Genomic DNA, 19,514 nt, shown 5'->3' with positions numbered 1-19,514 from the left:
GCAGAAATGTGATGGAGGGTGCCTCTTGCTCCCCAAACAACACACATTCCCCAGACACAAGGTGGGTGACACAGGGTGAGGTCTTTCCTGTGGTTAAGTGGCTGACAGGTGATATGCCTAGAGCAGAGCAGGACAGTGCAACTCAGCTCAGCAGCTTCCTCAGAGAAAAGGAAACCTTTAAGTCTTTTATACTCTGGGGACAGAGAGCAGAGTCACAGAATCCTTCCACAGGGTGGAGAGTGCAGATGAGAAGCCACATCCACACCACCGCTACCTCACCAGCCTGGGGATACCACAGCCACTTTTAGCCTCAGCTTCCCTAAATGCACAAGTGTAGCTGTGTGGATGCTTTAAAAGCAGACAACGTCACACATGGCAGCTGACAGTGTCAGGAAAACACCTTATCCTAGAGCTCCTGCACTGGGAAGAAAGGACAACGCTGACCCTCCGTTCAGGCAGCACAGATCATCGATTACAGGTCAGGAGGCACTGCACAAGATTCCTGACATGGGCTTAACTGACAGACCATGAAGCTGAAAGGGCCAGAGTGTGTTACATGCACATGTAAGTAAAATCAGTAACTGCACATAAAGAACCAAGGTTCTATTCAGTCTAATCAATGTCCATGGGAATACATGTAATTTCAAGAAATATGTGTATGGCTCCCGAAACTGAAATCAGTTGTTTCCTTATTCCCAGTAGAGAAGACAAGCTGGAACAATGACAGTGTAGTGTGATCACTACACCATTCCGGGGCAGGACAGCCCAGAGGCGGGCTCTACCACCTTTGAGAGGTCAGCAACATAACACACAAGGCCATGAGCCACTCAGGAACCAGCTCATTTTTCAGTTTAGTACATGAAGAATTATCATATTTCCCCATGTATAAGACGCTTCCATGTATAAGATGTACCTTAATTTGGGGGCCCAAATTTGAAAAAAAAATGTATTATATAAAGTTATTGAACTCAAGTTTTATTCATCATAAAATTCATACAACGCCTGACCTGTGGTGGCGCAGTGGATAAAGCGTCGACCTGGAAATGCTGAGGTCGCCGGTTCGAAACCCTGGGCTTGCCTGGTCAAGGCACATATGGGAGTTGATGCTTCCAGCTCCTCCCCCCTTCTCTCTCTGTCTCTCTCTCTCCTCTCTCTCTCCCTCTCTGTCTCTCTCTCTCTCCCTTTCTCTCTCTTCTCTAAAATGAATTAAAAAAAATTAAAAATAAAATAAAATAAAATTCATACAACTCCTCATCATTGTTAAAACTCCCATCCATTGGCTTGTCCTCATCTGTGTCTGATGACGAATCCCTGTCTTCATATATTGTCTCATCCTCATTTCCATCTATGGCATTTAAAATGCCACACTTCTTAAATGACTTGACAATCACTGTATAAGACACACTCAGTTTTTAGACCTCAAATTTTTTTCGGGAAAGGGGGTGTCTTATACATGGGGGAATACAGTGTTTAACTTTTTTTGGAAGGTATTTCTGAAATATGCATTAATTCCCGGATGCATTTTTCCCTCTGGATCCTGAATCACTGAGTTGAAAGTCACCCTGTGTGCACTCATGCGATGTCTTTCCCTGTCCAATAATTCCCAGCTGTGACTGGCACCACCCCAGAGGCACAGCTGGGGCTCTTGGGGAACACAAACTACAGCATTCACAGAATCTGTCCTTGTAGACCATAGCAATTGGTTTGTGTTCCATCTCCTGATTCTCAGCAGGAGAGAAACACATTACTTTCAGCTCCTTCAAACCTTGAAACCAGCAGGGTGGCCTGTACTCAGCTTCATGTTTATGGTGCACATGTGTGTATGCATGCACGTCTCTGGCACACACATTTGTTTATGGGTATAAGGTACCCACAGGACAATGGAGCACCCCTACCTTGAGTAGCACTGTACTCAGGTGCCCGCTGGACCAGGTTATGCAACGCCTTCACTGACAGCTCTCTGATGACCCTGGAGAGGGGGGATTTTTAGTTCCTTCATTTTGATGGTTCTAGCATTATTCAATTCATGAAGACAGTCTACATGAGACAACTGGTCACTGAGTCTAAACCACTATTAAAAATAAACAAACACACAAACAAGTGAGAACCTCTGACTGTAAAAAATTAGAAAGAGAATTAATTGAATAAGCACTGAAACACAGGCCCATCGCAGGGCACAGCTGCCACCTCTGAGGTGCTGGGTGGCAAAGCATCTCTATTTCCCACACCCCCAAGGGACTAAAAAAATGGGAGTGCTGGGAAGAACCATGAGAGGGCCAGAAACTATGAACTCTCAGAAGGAAACAGAGGAGAAAGCATGACATTAGATTTCTTGGATAGGACAACCAGAAGCACAGGCAACAAAAGTAAAAATAGGCAAGGTAATAATAATAAACTGGATTACATTCAAGATAAGAGTTGACATCTAGAATATAAAAAGAACTCATAGGCCCCAGCCAGTGGCTCAGTGGTAGAGCATTGGCCAATGTATAGATGTCCTGGGTTCGATTCCCAGTCAGGGCACACAAAAGAAGCGACCGTGTGCTTCTCTCTCACCCTCTCCCCCTTCTCTCTCTTTTTCCCTCCCTAGCCAGTGACTCCATTGACTCAAGCATGGCCTTGGGCAATGAGGACAGCTCCCTTCAAGCGCTAAAAATAGCTAGGTACTCAAGCAGCCCAAACTGGGTTGCCAGGTGAATCCTGGTTGGGGCGCATGCAGGAGTCTGTCTGACTATCTCCCATCCTCTCACGAAAGGAAGGACGGGAGGGGAGGGGAGGGGAAGGGAGGGAAGGGGAAGGGGGGGAAGGGGAGGAGAAAATATGAAAAAATATTCAATATCAATAATCATTAGGTAAATGCAAACCAAAAACTACATTAAATACCACTTAACACCCATTAAGACAAAAAATAACTAAAGGACTGGTGAGGGTTTGGAGAAATTGACATCGCTGTGCATTGCTGGTGGGAATGTGAAATGGCACAGCCACTAGGAAAAGCGATGTTTTTTCGGATTCCAAAAAACATAAAAAATAGAATTACCATATGATACAGCAATTCTACTGCTGGGTATACACCCAAAATAATTGAAAGCAAGGACTAAAAAAAGTATTTGGCCACCCCTGTTCATAGCAGCATGATTTACAATAGCCAAGAAACAAAAGCAACTTAAGGGCCCACCGACGAATGAATGAATAAATATGTAGTATGTCCAACAATGTATTATTATTCAGCCTTAAAAAGGAAGAAAATTCTGACATCTGCTACAACATGGATGGACCTTGAGGACATTATGAAATCAGCCAGTCACAAAAGGACAAATACTGTGTGATTTTACTTATATGAGGTCCACAGGCGTCAGATTCATAGAAACAGAAAGTAGATGGGTGCCAGGGGCTGAGGGAAGGAGAAAGGAAGAGTCAGTCTAGGGACAGAATTTCAATTTTGTGAGACGAAAAGTTCTAGAGACTGTCTGCACAACAAGGTGAATGTGCTTTACACTACTGAACTGGACACTAAAAATGATTATGGTAATACTATAATTGTGTATTTTACCACAATCAAAACCTTTTAAATCACATTTAGCTTAATACAGAAATTATCTGAAACAAGTATGTATAAGTAGCAGAAAACCTTTAAAAAGAAATCCAGCAGGCACATGCGGGAGTCTGTCTCACTATCTCCCTTCCCCCCTCTCTCTTTTAACATATTTTACTTTTTTATTTTGTTTTTTAAAAATATTTATCTACTGACTCCAGTGAAAGAGGAAGGGAGAGAGAGAGACAGGAACATCAATCTGTTCTTGTATGTGCCCTGAACGGGGATCGAACCAGCAACCTCTGTACTTCAAGATGATGCTCTAACCAATTAAGCTATTGGCCAAGGCTACCCTCCTCTCGCTTAAAAAAAAAAAGAAGAAGAAAGAAATATAACACAATAGAGCAATACTCCTTAAAAATATATGCTATTAAAGGTATAACAGAATACCTATACTAATAAAGGTAAACGACTAAAGACTGTATATAGAATTCTGTACGGGTCAAATCACTATGAAACACTTGAGCCGAATATAATATTATATGTCAGCTACACTTCATTAAAGAAATAAAGTATGGTTTAAAAAAAAAGAATTCTGTAAGCTCCCCATTACATAAATACAAAAATATAAAACCGCCTGACCAGACAGTGGCACAGTGGATAGAGGTTCAAAACCCAGAGGTTGCAGGTTTGAGCGCAGGCTCACCAGCTTGAGCACAGGGTTGCTGTCTTGAGCGTGGGATCTTAAACATGACCCCTGGTAGCTGGCTTGAAGCCCAAGGTTGCAGGCTTGAGCAAGAGGTCACTCACACTCTGCTATAGGCCCCCAACCCCCGTCAAAGTACATGAGAAAGCAATCAATGAACAACTAAGGTGCTGCAACAAAGAATTGATGCTTCTCGTCTCTCTCCCTTCCTGTCTGTCTGTCTGTCCCTATCTGTTCCTCTCTCTCTCTGTATCTGTCAAAAAATAAAAATAAAACTTACCCATCCCAATGGTTGATCTTCATGGTAAGCAGGTGATCTATCATTGGCTGTGTGTACTCAGGAAAGCCAGCAATAAACATGCTGAAAAAGAACATTCAGAGAGTATGAAGGTGTGGAGGAACCAGAACATACACACACTGCTTGGGAGAATGTAAAATAGTGAACAGTTTTCTATAAAGATAAATACATAGCCTGACCAGGTGGTGGTGCAGTGAATAAATAGAGCATTGGACTGGGATGCTAAGAACCCAGGTTCAAAATCCCAAGGTCACCATCTTGAGTGCGGGCTCATCTGGTTTGAGCAAAGTTCACCAGCTTAAGCCCAAGGTTGCTGGCTTAAGCAAGGGGTCACTAGGTCTGCTGTAGCCCCCCAGTCAAGGCACAAATGAGAAAGCAACCAATGAACAACTGAGGTGCCGCAAAAAAGAACTGATGCTTCTCATCTCTCTCCCTTCTGGTCTGTCTGCCCCTATCTGTCCCTCTCTCTGTCTCTGTCACAAAAAAGATAAAGACACAGAAATCCCCAGCCCTGGCCAGTAGCTCAGTGGATAGAGCATCAGCCTGGAGTATAGATGTTCCAGGTTCAATACCTTGTCAGGGCACAGAGAAGCAATCATCTGCTTCCTCTCCCACCCCCCCTTCCTCTCCCACAGCCAGTGGCCTGATTGGTTCAAGTGTGGCCCTGGGCACCAATGATAGTTCAGTTGGTCCAAGCATGTTGGCCTTAGGCACTAAAGATAGCTCGGTATTGGAGCATCAGCCCCAGACGGGGTGGATCCTAGTCAGGGAGCATGCAAGAATCTGCCTATCTCCCCTCCTCTCACCTTAAAAAAAAGACAAAAAAACAGAAATCCCCTTGTAAGTATTTACCCAAGGAAATGATGAGAACTATACACAAAAATATTCACTTTACATCATTTATAACAGCAAACACTGAGAGAAGCCAGCGGCCCGGATGGTAAGACTGCAGACCACAGTGTGAGCAGACAAGGACTGCTCTCAGGATGCAGGATGGACCATGCTACACCAGCACGGCAGCACAGAGAGCTGAACATTACCACCCAACCACCCTCAGTGGACGAGCACCGCAGTTATTGCAACCTTGTAAAATTTATACCATGCACTTGTATCACCTTTCCCCCAAAAGGCACTTTCACAGTTCCTGCCTCTCAAACAGCCAATTGCTTACACAGTGTCTGAACTTGCCACATCACCCACATAGCCCACCATGGATTTGGCCATTACCCACAGGTGTGCCATGGCAGCTGAGAGACAAACCAATGGCTCAGAAAACCAAGAAGGGGAACTATGGTTTCACACCGTTCCTGTGTGGACAAACATGTCCTTGTACACAGGATGAGCACAGGTGCCAGGAGGGCATACTTGTGCTACAGGTGTGAAATCGAGGAGATCTGCTCTGGAGGCTAGAGAAAGGAGAGCAAAGGCTCCTTCAGAAGTGGGTGAGCTGAGACACCTCCGGCAGGGATGAAACAGCTTCAAGAGAGTCAGAAGGAAAAAAAATCAGGACAGCGGACAAGCGGTTGTAAACAGAACTGATCCTTGACCCCTGGGGTCCCACATCACCTAAGGATCCCCGGCACCACCCAAACAGACAGGCCCACTCCAGGCCAGAGTCCAGAGGCTGGCACAATTCCAGAAGCAAAGGAAGAGGACTGACCTCCTACCTCATAGGAGGAGCAGATGGAGGCCTGCACCTGAGTGCTGTCCGAGCTCTGGCACTAACTAGTGGTTGACCTCGGAGAGATGCCCTGTTGAGTCACCAGCCCAGGCAGCACCCAGAACTTACTGAGCACTCAGCATCTGCACTGGAGGCCAAGTGCAAATCGAGGGTGACAGAGAGGAGCCTGAGGGGATAGCAGGCTGGTGTGACCAGAAACAAGCTGCCCCCAACCAGCACTTGAGACAGTGGCCAGAGGAAGGGATTGATGGCAGGCTCTTCAAGTGGCCAGGACAGCACGAGCTGGATAAAGGCGACAGCTAAGCAGAAAACAAAATAGAGTATTTGAGGGCCATCAGGGATGCAAAATTGACAGAACCAGGTCACCAACTGGATGTTGGGAGTGAGGAGAAGCAAAAACGAGCTGACTGCACTGAGTTGGATCTACAGAGGGAAGCGCCTCACACTGCTTCCTTGGTTTAAAAAACTCGACAGGAGTGTGCAAAACTGCTAGAAAACAAAATATGACAAAATGCATTTCACGAAGGACGCACAGGACCGCAGATGTCAGAAATCTGTTAAGGAAACTGACAACAGCAAGAATCAAACCAACCAAGTGCCAACGAATGCAAGTTACATCACAGCAGAAAAGAGCCTGTGTTCCCACACCCAGGACCACAGTGGAGACCAGATATGGGAGATGGGGGACTGAGTGGCTGATTCACTCAGGGACACAAGCAAATCAATGACGTGAGGCTAAAGGAGCCAATGCACACCTCAGAAGCCCATTTACATGCATTCTAGACAAGATGAACTCAGGGCTGGGCATAGGGACCTCTGGAGTGATAGAATGCACCCCACACCAACTGCCATGCTGGTTACACGTGAGCCAAAACCACATTTTAAATTAGCAAATTTTCATTTATGTAAATTATGAAATAAAAAAGGTGTGCAAAAATAAAGCTAATTTTCTTTAAAAAGGTTTTGTCTTAGAAATATAGAAGATACTAAATAAGCCACAGACTAGGAAAATATCTTCAGACCATGAATCTGGAAAAGGACCTATATTCAGAATACATGAGGAATTCTCAAATTCTCAGCAAGAAGAACACAACCCACCAATAAATAAACAGGCAACAGATCTGTCAAACCCATAAAAGTTGCTCACTGTCATTAGTCCTTGAGTAGACAAATTAATGCCCTTATCCTGCACATATGCTAAAATAGCTAAATCATAAAGGCTGACCAGCAAGGGTTGGCAAGGACAGAGAGGAAACAGAACTTACTGCATCTGGTAGGTATGACTGGGGACTCAGCCATTTCCCTCCTGAGCACTTAACCCAGAGGAGTCCCAAACTGGAAACACCCCGATGTCCCTCACCAGGTGAGAAGGAAATATCTAATGCACAAAACAGCCCAGCCCTAAAGGAAGTCTGCTCGCTGAGTGAGAGGAGCCAGAGCCAATGAGAGGAGTAGCCACTGCTCGATCCATTCATGTCACTTCAGGTCAGGATGGCCTGGAGCAGGGGCACAGGTACCATGGTGGTGACGGTGGCACATGCCACACATCTGCAGTTTTCTGTGCCACGGGCCCTTTGTGAAAGCTGTTGAAATAAAACTATAGGTAGGACTGACCCCATTCACATGGCCCAGGGGCTTCTACTCAGAAACTCTACTCTCCAAATCGTCTGCACATGGATGGTGCCGCCACTGAGCCATGCCATGAGCCCTTCAAAGTCAGGGTGCAAAGCTGAGCACCTGACCTTCCCCAAACCCACAGGCACTTTCCCCTCGCAGGTGCACCCTGCAGCATGTGACCCCAAGGCAACCCTGACAGCTTGGTTCTTGAAACCCCTCCAACCACCTGACAACACCCACTCAACTCCAGCAGACACGCCTCCCATCCCCAGAATGTCTGCCATCTTGTAGGGCCCTGAGCGCCCCCTGACCATCCCCTATCCAGTAGGGTCCTAACCATCTCCTTGCTTCTCGTTATCAAAACACAGCCATAGTCATGTGTTTAAAATGCAGATCTGCCCATCCAACCATGTTCCATGGCCTCAGGACAATCCAAACTCCTTGCTTTGGCTCAGAAGTCTTCCCACCCCAGGTTGTACCCCCCACACCAGGCCCTCCTGCCACGCATGCCCTCCCCTCCACCACAGTCCCGGCTGACGCCCGGATCCCAGCATCTGCCCTGCTGTGGTCAAGGGGCAGCCCTGAGTGTCTTGGGATCACGGGGTGCAGCCACAGACCCTGGTTCCCATGACCACTGGACCCTGTCCTCACAGACCACCCTCCTGTGCACAGGAAGCATGCAAAACACAGTGAGAGGCCCTGGCCGGTTGGCTCAGCGATAGAGCGTCGGCCTGGCGTGCGGGGGACCCGGGTTCGATTCCCGGCCAGGGCACATAGGAGAAGCGCCCCTTTGCTTCTCCACCCCCACCCCCTCCTTCCTCTCTGTCTCTCTCTTCCCCTCCTGCAGCGAGGCTCCATTGGAGCAAAGATGGCCCGGGCACTGGGGATGGCTCCTTGGCCTCTGCCCCAGGCGCTAGAGTGGCTCTGGTCACGGCAGAGCGACGCCCCGGAGGGGCAGAGCATCGCACCCTGGTGGGCAGAGCGACGCCCCATGGTGGGCGTGCCGGGTGGATCCCGGTCGGGCGCATGCGGGAGTCTGTCTGACTGTCTCTCCCCGTTTCCAGCTTCAGAAAAATAAAAAAAACAAAAAACACACAGTGAGAAAACACCCTGTGCAAGGTCAGGCTCTCCAAACGTCTCCACAGAATGCAGATAATGGATCACATGTGAGCCAGAAACCTCAGCAACAAGAAAAACATGCCAAGGCCCTGGCCGGTTGGCTCAGTGGTAGAGCACTGGCCCGGCATGTGGAAGTCCCAGTTTGATTCCTAGTCAGGGCACACAGGAGAAGTGCCCCTTTCGCTTCTCTCTCTTTCTTCTCCTCCCAACCTGCAGCCAAGGCTCCATTGGAGCAAGTTGGCCCCAGGTGCTGAGGATGGCTCCATGGCCTCCTCCTCAGGCACTAAAAAATAGCTCCAGTTGTAACAGAGCAAAGGCCCCAGATGGGCAGAGCACTGGCCCCTAGTGAGCTTGCCAGATGGATCCCAGTCAGGGCACATACGGGAGTCTGTCTCTGCCTCTCCTCCTCTCACTAAAATAAAAATAAAAATAAAAATAAAAAAAGAAACCATGCCAAGGCTAACCACAGCTGGTTCTTCTACCCATGGAACACAGGCAAAGGTGATAAACTCTCCACATAAAATAAATGTTCAGATGTTAACAACCAAAGAAAATATAACAACACAGGAAAACTGCTGAGAGACAGGAGGTTGTGAAGGTCAGGGAGAGGCAGAAAGGATGCTAAAAAGGAGACTTGATCAGTCACAGAGTCCTTCTGGGAAAAAGGTGAAACATGACATTTTTAAAAAAATAGTCTGACCAGTGGTGGCACAGTGGAGAGAGCATGAACCCAGGCCAGTGGTCAGCAAACTCGTTAGTCAACAGAGTCAAATATCAACAGTACAACGATTGAAATTTCTTTTGAGAGCCAAATTTTTTAAACTTAAACTATATAGGTAGATACAGTCCTTATCAAGGTAGCGCCCACACATGGTATTTTGTGGAAGAGCCATACTCAAGGGGCCAAAGAGCCACATGTGGCTTGAGAGCCGCAGTTTGCCGACCAAGGACCTAGGACACAGATAATTCAGGTTCAAAAACCTGAGGTCGCCGACTTGAGAGCAGGCTCACCCAATTGAGCACGGGGCTGCCCATTTGCATGTGTGCTCATCAACATGATCCTATGGTCGCTGGTTTGAGCAAGGGGTCACTGGCTCACCTGGAGCCCCTGGTCAAGGCACATATAAAAAGCAATCAATGAACAACTCAATTGCCACAACTATGAGTTGATGTTTCTCATCTCTCTCTCCATCCCTCTCTGTCTCTCTCTCTCTCAAAAGAAAAGGTTATGAAGAAATGTAGCTTCTGCGTAATCTGCACAGCATGTGAGGGATCTGTCCTTGGGCTACATGATAGTTAATTTTTTTTTAGATTTATTGATTTTTGGAGAAAGGGAGGAGAGAGGGAGGGGGAGAGAGGGAGAGAGAGAGAGAGGAAAAGAGAAGGGGGGGAGGGAAAAGCAGGAAACACCTATTCATTATAGTTGCTTCCTGTATGTGCCTTGACCGGGCAAGCCCAGGGTTTTGAACCAGCGATGTCAGCGTTCCAGGTCAATGCTTTATCCACTGCACCACCTCAGGTCAGGTGATGGTTAATGATTTTTAAAATACAATGGTTTCTCCCAATTAAAGGCAAACATATCACATGCCTCAGCAGGTGAACTAAGATGTGGAAGCTGTTTCCTAAATCCTTGGTTACTAACTAAAAATTTTGCTGTAACTTTTACAAAATGCACTCAGGGATGTTAAATATTTATTCCTTGACCTGATTCCTCAAGTACCCTTCCTTACTGAGCTCATAAACAACCTGGACAACTTCAACCTGGAAAACACTATTTTACTGATGCAAAAAAAGAAACAGCATCACTCTCAATCCAAGATCTCATTTTGAGAAACTCAATACACATGACATTCAGGAGGACAGTTGTCACACAGCAGACAGGTCACAGTTTGGCTTACGGCCATTCTGTGAAAGGCCAAGGCCTTGACAAAAACAGCACTAATCAAACAGGACAATTAAAAGAAAATGATTACCAGAGAGTGGGTTCATTTCCAGTTAGCTCCTGAAACTGGTAACACCTCTTTAAAAAGTGAGCCAATTTCTTTCCATTGGACCCCACACCCCTCCCCAGGCCACCCGGATCCACTACTGCCCCTGTGGACTTATCTAAAATTTTTAATGTCCCTGTGCATTTTCTCAAGTTTTACATAGTTGGAACTATATAGTATATACTCATGCAATCAATAAGAAAGAAAAGATTTCATAATTGTTTCCAGTTTCACCTTTAACTTTCTTTCTAAAGAGTAGCATAGTGGATAAAGCATTTATCTGGAATGCTGAGATTGCTGGTTCAAAACCCCAGGCTTGCCTGATCAAGGCACATACGAAAAGCAATAATAGCGAGTTGATGTTTCCAGCTCCTCCCCCATACTTTTTCCTCTTTCTCTCTCTAAAAGAAATCAATAAGTAAAATCTTTAGTCATTTTTAAGTTTTTTTCTTTTATTGGTTAATTTGAGAGAGAGAGAGAGAGAGCGAGCATATTCATTTGTTGTTCTACTTAGGCATTCATTGCTTGCTTCCCACATGCATGTGCATTGATCAGGGACGGAACCTGCAACTGTGGCACCTCAGAACGTTGATCTGACCAACTGAGCTAAACCAGCCAGAACACCCCCTTTTAACTTCCACATATAAATTCCATTGTTTAATGGGCTTTCCAGGACAAAGAAAGAAAATGGCGGAAACTGATTTTAGACATCTAAGTCAAAAAGGTGTTTTATTGATATTTTGGGTTGTTTTGTTCATATGTTTTTTATGTTAGATTTTATTTATTTATTAATTATTTTTTAGAGAGGAAAGAGAGAGAAGGGGGGGAGGAGCAGGAAACATCAACTCCCATATGTGCCTTGACCAGACAAGCCCAGAGTTTTGAACTGGCAACCTCAGTGTTCCAGGTCGATGCTTTATCCACTGCGCCACTTCAGGTTAGGCCAGGATGTTATATTTTGTGATTATTATTAAAAACTTACCTTATAACCAGGAAACAGTTAGCTCTGTTACCAACAGCAAAATAGTCAGCTGTGGTCAAAATATCAATTCCATGTGGGAAAGTACCCTAAGGAAAAATCAGAGTAAAAAAAAAGTGAAAATAATTTGAATGAGTAAAGATGCCTCCACAAGTCCAATAACATTTACACACTTTATATTTACAAAGAGGAGGGACAGACACTGATAGCCAAATTGCACACTACTTAAATTGCTCATCTACAAACTTTCAAATCAAGTCCACCCTGGCTGGACAGTGCTAAAAGTATTTGAACCACTTAAAAAAATTTTTTTTCAAACAACTCGAACATTTCAACTTTAAAATGCTATAGGCCTTCCTTTAACCACACACCATAAAAAGGCACCTGTATCAACAACATCCAACCTATGCTCTTGTCTGAGCAGAAGGACCCCATCCTGTGCTCTCTCATGGGGTCCTGAGAAACCTGGACAGGAGCCCAGAACCCACAGCCTTGGAGGATGAGAGAGATGAGGGCTCAACAGCCATCACCTAGTAGCAGTCTCTGACACAGCGAAGTTGAGAGGCACTACACCCACATCACTCACCCAGCCAGCCCCAAAGTCTGTGTGTGATTACTGATCCACTTTCTGGTGATAGCATTTGAAAATCTAAACACAAAACAGTTTTCTAAAAAGAGTTAAGTGACAAACTTTTGGCCATGGGCCACAGGTGGGAGGTAACATGCCATCCTTTGCCCCTGCTCTTACAGAGTTTTTCCCACTTCCCAAAAGTGACAAGAAGGAGCCAGCATGTCACAGGATATGAAAAGCAGGGGTAGCTGCACCCTGTCACTGAGGATCACAAGTGCTTAGATAGCCAGCTCCAAAGTGACACATGTATTAAACTTGGGACTGGACTCCAGACCATGACAAGGAACTCTGGGTACCCGTCACCATGCAAACTGTCACAAATGTGGACTTAGTTCACAAGCAACATGTAAAAGCCAATTCGCTTCATGACACACAGCTAAACGCAGAGCAGGGGATACACTCTGCCATTGGAGGAGCAGCTAGGACACCTGGTCTAACTGCAACTATCTTCATGCTGTCTCCAGTGTACTCCTGACTGGCCCGAAGATGGTTGGAGAAAGGCCACCATAGCTCCTGGGTGGTGTCTCCCCCTCCAGGCAGTAATCGCCATACTTCCTGTCCTGGAACCATCCACTAACTCCCACATCTGTGCAGCAACACTGTGCAAAAGCATTACTACCCAAAGGACTCTGAGCAGCCCAGGAATGGCAACTAACGCTGGGAGGCCGTGGACCACGTGCAAAACATGGGCCCCAGGTCAGGACAGCAAACCTGGTTCTGCTGTAAGGTCCCTGATCCTGCTTTTTCTACCCAAAACTCCAGGCACTAAGTCTTAGAATTTTGGTGTTTTATCCACAGCATCCCTCTCTCAAGTGCCGCTTCTCCTCCCCATTTCTCTCCCTGTCCTCTTCTTCCCTCAGGTCCTGCAGCCCAACTTCTGCCCCCAAGCTCACAAGTCCATCAATGCTTATCCCCCAATATTACCTACCAATTCTCTCACCCATAACACACTCACCTTCAAGCCCAAACGTCTCTCCTGGGACGCTCACTTCTTACCCCTACTAACCAGAACTCAGCTCAGAGTCTCCCAAACATCACCTGCCTCTGGCCTATTCTCCACCTGGCCAGCCAGATGCCCCAGGGTTGTCATCATCACCCACCATGTGAATAACTCATGGATAAAGGTCACACCTCCCAGCCAAGGCCAACCAGTGATGAGAGAGGTTCAAGAGGTTCAGGGCTAGGGGTGTTGATGACTTCAGGAAGCTGAATGGCACTGAGAGGGGACTGAGGTCTATGGCTTCTGGAAACTGGTTCGCGCCACACACAGGATAGGCAGGGGTTACATCACTCCCTGTGAAGCCAGCTTCTCTGCCCACACCCTTAAGAACCCATGGGCAAGTGGTAACATCTGGTAGCCCTCAGCAATGCATAAGGCACTGATTTCTGACATGTGAGTGTGTGTGTGTGTGTGTGTGTGTGTGTGTGTGTAAAATTACTTACACATTCAAGTTTCCCATAAAACACAACTAATTGTTTAAAACTTGTATCAACACTCTCCTCGATCACATCATGAGTGAATCTGTGATCAGAACTGTGTTAAGAGTTTATTCTAGGTAAACTCATTATCTATACCTAACAATGCAAGAGGTACTCAGTTTGTAGTTTTCAGTCTTTCTACCTCTAAAGCTACAGGAAGTTGTAGGAATTGAAGAGTTAAAAAGCAGCCATACCTGTCTTCCCACATTCTCCTGGAAAGCAGCCTAAGGAATAGAAAGAACAAATAGCACAGTGAGCAAGCCTTGCACTTTGCTAAACATCAGGAGATAAATTCACAACAAATGACTCATGGCTTTATTATTATTTTTTTTTTTTTTCATAAATGTCCTCATTGGTGGCTGATCAGAGCCTCCAGGTGGGTCTGCCATTCTGTCCTTAAGTCCTGGACTCTTTAAAACCACAATTTAATGTTTCAAATTTATAAAATCAGACAACACATCCTGAAAAGTGGCCTATAGCTACTAATGCTGGGCTTACAACAATGCTGGATTCAAGGACCTAGATATAAAAATAGGAACAGAGACAAATCATTTGGTTAAATAAAAGCCCAACAGCCAAATCCAGTGATGAGAGAAATGACAGCTCAGAACCTTTCGCTGTGCCCACCAACAGAAGAAGAGACCCTGTGGTCTCTGTGTGGGGTCCCCATCCTGGCAGGGGGCCTCAGCAACCATCACCCCATGAGCAGGGGCACCCACGGCAGAGAAAGCATGGAACATGGACACAAAGAGGAGCCAAAGTCGCCAGAGCACATCTCTATCTGAGGAAGCAGCTTCATGGAAAGAAATTTTATCACCAATAAAATTTTTCCATTGATTTTGAGAGAGGGGAGGGTAGGGGGGAGAAGGGGAAAGAAGGGGAGGGAAAGAGGAAGAGGGGGAAAGAGAAGGAGGAGAGGATAAGTGAGAGGGGAAGGGGGAAGAGGGGGAGAGAGAGGAAAAAGAAGGGGTCAAGGGGAGAGGGAGAGAAGGGGGACAGGGGGAAGAAGAGGGGCAGGGATGGGAAGGGGAGAAGGAGAGAGAAGCATAAACTCATTGTTCTACTCACTTGTTCCATCTAGTCATATACTCAATGGTTGTTTCTCATATGTGTTCTGACCTGGGATCGAACCCATAGCCTTGGCGCACTGGAACACAAAGCTCTATCCACTGAAAAAAACCTGGCCAGGGCCTCAAGCCCCACCTTCTCAAATGAGCTTCACACAAATGCACTACCTTTCATTGTTTTAATTTTGCATCTGCTAGATAAACAAGGGTACAACTTAAATGTTCAGTATAAAGACTTTCTCAAATTTTTTAAATTATGATTTTTATTTTGAAAAAAAAGGAAAAAAGGTTTCTATCATTTTATTTCATCTCTTCCTCAAGGTTCATTAAAAGTATCAGTGCTTTGCCCTGGCCGGTTGGCTCAGCGGTAGAGCGTAGGCCTGGCGTGCGGGGGACCCGGGTTCGATTCCCGGCCAGGGCGTGTGGGAGTAGGTGCCCATTTGCTTCTCCACCCCCCCCTCCTTCCTCTCTGTCTCTCTCTTCCCCTCCCGCAGCCGGGGCTCCGTTGGAGCGGGGATGGCCCAGGCGCTGGGGATGGCTCCTTGGCCTCTGCCCCAGGCACTGGAGTGGCTCTGGTCACGGCGGAGCGACGCCCGAGCGTAGCCCCTGGTGGGCGTGCCGGGTGGATCCCGGTCGGGCGCATGCGGGAGTCTGTCTCTCCCCATTTCTAGCTTCAGAAAAATACAAAAAAAAAAAAAGTATCAGTGCTTTGATTGTATTACTGCTTCCCATAAAAATGTTATAGTAAAAAAAAGAAAATCTAAAAGTTAACTTTTAAGTAGACTTAACAAAAGATTCTTACTGTATTTCAGTCTTACAATTACTATGTGTACATAAAGATCAGGACAAAGATGTGAAGACTTCTCAAGAAAACACTACAATTTCCACAGATAGGTAAGACCCAAGAAACTGCAGAACACAGAAGAGGTTCTAAGCTTCCCCGGCAAACTTCCTCTTGAAACAGGGAAGGTTTAAAGGTCCTGAGGCCAGTACAACCTAGGTCTTGCCTATGAAGACTACAGAGGGCAGGTGGGCCATTAGAAGGTGCAAACAACATGGCACCTTGTAACCAAGCCCTGCATTTGAGAGAGGATGCCAGTGCTTCTCAACACCATCCCAGTAACAAAGGGTACAGCTGCAGAGCTCATTCCTGGCCCCACACTCATCATTCATAAAGCAGCTAACTGCTGAGCACCCACCGCATGCGGACCCCCATGACAAGCAAGACAGGATGAGGAAGGAATGGAGGGCTGGGATCAGGCACCGAGTGAACACTGAAACCAGGTAGAGGACAAGGTAAGAATCAAGCAGGAAACACTTTGTGCTGGTATGTAATAGAAAAAACAGGACCAGAAGTGGCAGATGGGCGTCCTATAACTTTGTACAGCTGTAGTGACAACTTAGATAAAATAGAGGAAAAAACCAGAAAAGCTGAACAGACCTCCAGCAAATAAAGCAATTAAATAATTTAAAATCTTTCGAAAGACACAGAAAACAAAACTGGCTCAGATGGGTTTGTTGGTGATTTCTACCAAACATTTAAAGTAGAAACAAAATAATATCAATCTTTTAAAATCTGTTCATTAAAACAGAGAAGGAAATACTCCCACTCTCTTTCATGGGGCCAGATTACACTAAATCCAAAGCCAGACAAAAAAAATTACAACAAATTAACACTGCAGACCAATATCCCTTTTTCATAGACTCAAAAATTCTAAGAAAATTTTGGCAAAGTGAATGTGACAACATATAAAAATGGTTTATACCATAATGTGGGAATTATCCTAGAAATGTAAGGTTGATTTAATATCTGAAAATCAATACAATATGCCACGTTAATAGAATGAAGAACAAAAACCATGTAACCATCTCAAAATCTAATCTCCAGCGAACTAGCAGAACTTCCTCAACCTGCTCAACGGTGTTTACGTAAAACCTACAGCCACTGTCATACACGGAAGACAACATTTTCCCCAAGTGCGGAAGAAAGACAAGGATGACCACTCTCACCCTTTCTCCCTGGCACTGTCCTGGCAGCTCCTATGACCAATGCAGTTAGGCAAGGACACAAAAGGCATTAAGATTGAAAAGGAAAGGGTAAACTCTTTATTCACAGATGACAAGACCCTGTATATGGAGAACACCCACCACCACCAGACCGATAACAACTTCAAACAAAGAGTAGGGCATGGGGTAGGCCCTTCCTGTTTCTATGTTCTCCTAACAGTCTGACTGTGTTGTGTGGCTGGCCATCCCCACTACAGGGCCACCACTGCATGACCCTGTCACATGGAAATCCACGTCCCACAGCCATGTTCAGTGCTGAGAGCTCTAGGAAGTATGCAAAGTGGGGATGACTCAGCACTGGGCAGGCTCCTCAGGCCCAAGGACAGCAATGAAGGAACATTGAACTGAGACCACAGCATTGCCACCCATGATCCAGACGCACCTGCCCAGCTTTGTTCACGTGAAAAAGAGAAACCCTCCTGGGCACAGAAGCTTTTGTTGGGATTTCTGTAGAAGCAACAGGATCCACTATAGATGCGTAGGAGGTACTGCTCCATTCAAGTGACAAGTCACATGGGCACCTCTCTGAGATGGCCAGGCCAGTACCCCTCACCTGCACTCTCCCACCTACACTAGGTCTTCCATGGCCTCTCTAGGCACTCTAACCCACACTATCAGCTTTCACCTCCAGATTTGAAGGCCCTGAGCTTGACTGCAACACTAATGATCCCAAAATGATCCCAAAATGTGTCACATGTGGGCCTGGCTGTCTCCTGAGGGCACAGGTACAATCCCCAGCATGACACTATTCTCCCTAACCTCCCTTTCACAACAGTGCCTCCAATGCAGAGGAGGTGTGATACAACTGTGTTCTTTCATCAATTCCTATTTCTTTTATATTTCTTTTTTTGTATTTTTGTTAAGTGAGAAGCGAGGAAGCAGAGACTCCCGCGTGTGCCCAACCGGGATCCACCTGGCATGCCCACTAGGCGGTGATGCTCTGCCCATCTGGGGCGTTGCTCAGTTGCAACCTGAGCCATTCTAGCACCTGAGGCGAGTCCATGGAGCCAATCTCAGTGCAGGGGGCCAACTTGCTCCAATGGAGCCTTGGCTGTGGGAGGGGAAGAGAGAGAGAAGGGAAAGGGGAGAAGGGTGGGGAAGCAGATGGGCGCTTCTCCTGTGTGCCTTGACTGGGAATCGATCCTGGGACATCCAGACGCTGAGCCCACACTCTTCCACTGAGCCAACCAGCCAGGGCCGATTCCTATTTCTTATCCCATCTTTATTTTTTAAAGATTTTATTTATTCATTTTAGAGAAGACAGAGATAGAGAGAGAGATAAAGGGGAGGAGCAGGAAGCATCAACTCCCATATGTGCCTTGACCAGGCAAGCCCAGGGTTTTGAACCCATGACCTCAGCATTCCAGGTCGACGCTTTATCCACTGCACCACCACAGGTCAGGCCTTATCCCATCTTTGATCAAGCAAACAATGTCAGCCTGACCAGGCAGTGGCACAGAGGATAGATCGTTGAACTGGAACCTGGAGGACCCAGATTCAAAACCCCAAGGTGGGAGGCTTGAGCGCAGGGTCGCTGGCTTGAGCATAGGATCATAGACATGACTCCAGGGTCACTGGCTTGAGCTCAAAGGTCGCTGGTTAGAAGCCCAAGGTCGCTGGCTTAAGCAAGTGGTCACTTGCTCTGCTGGAGCCCCCTGGTCAAGGCACATATGAAAAAGCAATCAATGGACAACTAAGGAGTCACAATGAAGAACTGATGCTTCTCATCTCTCTCCCTTCCTGTCTGTCCATCTGTCCCTCTCTCTCTGTCACACACACACACAAAAAAGCAAACAATGTCTCTTCACAAAACTGTTACCGCTTCAGGATCTCCTCCACAAGTGTCCTTTTCCTTTAATTTCTTTAAAACTTCACAGAAAGCGCATAAATCATAAATGCATAGCTCAACCACTGACCACAAACTGATGATTTTTCAGTTTCTTCCATGGAGACACCTCATTCTTGTCTGTCCCACAAATTCACACCACCTGCAGTAGGACCTCCAAGCCCTGGGGAACACAGCTGCCTCATTCACCCTACCACCACACCCCTAAAAACATGTGTCCACTCCTCTCCTGGCATCTAAAAACCTGCATTTAGCTTCTAAATCTGAGGGCACAATGTCCCTGCACAAAGCCCGCCTCACTTGCTTGCCAGTCCAGTTGGGGCTTGATCACTCCCAACATGGGAGTACCTACCTGCTGTGAACTGTGGGCCCCCAGGCGAGGAAGGGCAGCTCACTCTTTCCCAGGTTGGCCTTTGATCTCGCCACCTGGGCACCCTCTTCATCCTTCAGTCCACCACCCACAGAACAACCCACATCACACCAAACAAAATCTACCCCCCG

The 19,514-nt window shown here is 46.4% G+C and overlaps 1 protein-coding gene across 4 annotated transcripts in view; it reads right to left on the bottom strand.

Annotated features, from left to right (window-relative positions):
- The window catches only part of TBCD (tubulin folding cofactor D), a 194,120-nt gene that overhangs the window by 50,121 nt on the left and 124,485 nt on the right, over nt 1-19,514 (bottom strand). For 3 of the 4 annotated variants that reach the window (XM_066381665.1, XM_066381666.1, XM_066381667.1), the window contains 4 exons: nt 14,228-14,257; nt 11,927-12,012; nt 4,522-4,602; nt 1,896-1,969 (listed from right to left, as the gene is read on the bottom strand). In XM_066381665.1, the coding sequence (XP_066237762.1) occupies nt 1,896-1,969; nt 4,522-4,602; nt 11,927-12,012; nt 14,228-14,257 (271 nt within the window). The remainder of the gene's footprint in view (nt 1-1,895; nt 1,970-4,521; nt 4,603-11,926; nt 12,013-14,227; nt 14,258-19,514) is intronic. The other variant, XM_066381668.1, reaches the window with a different exon arrangement.

This window comes from Saccopteryx leptura, chromosome 4 (genome assembly GCF_036850995.1).
Source record: "Saccopteryx leptura isolate mSacLep1 chromosome 4, mSacLep1_pri_phased_curated, whole genome shotgun sequence".
NCBI classification, from domain to species: domain Eukaryota; kingdom Metazoa; phylum Chordata; class Mammalia; order Chiroptera; family Emballonuridae; genus Saccopteryx; species Saccopteryx leptura.
The sequence above is the reverse complement of the archived record's forward strand: the minus strand, read 5'-3'. Positions and strand labels throughout refer to the sequence as shown.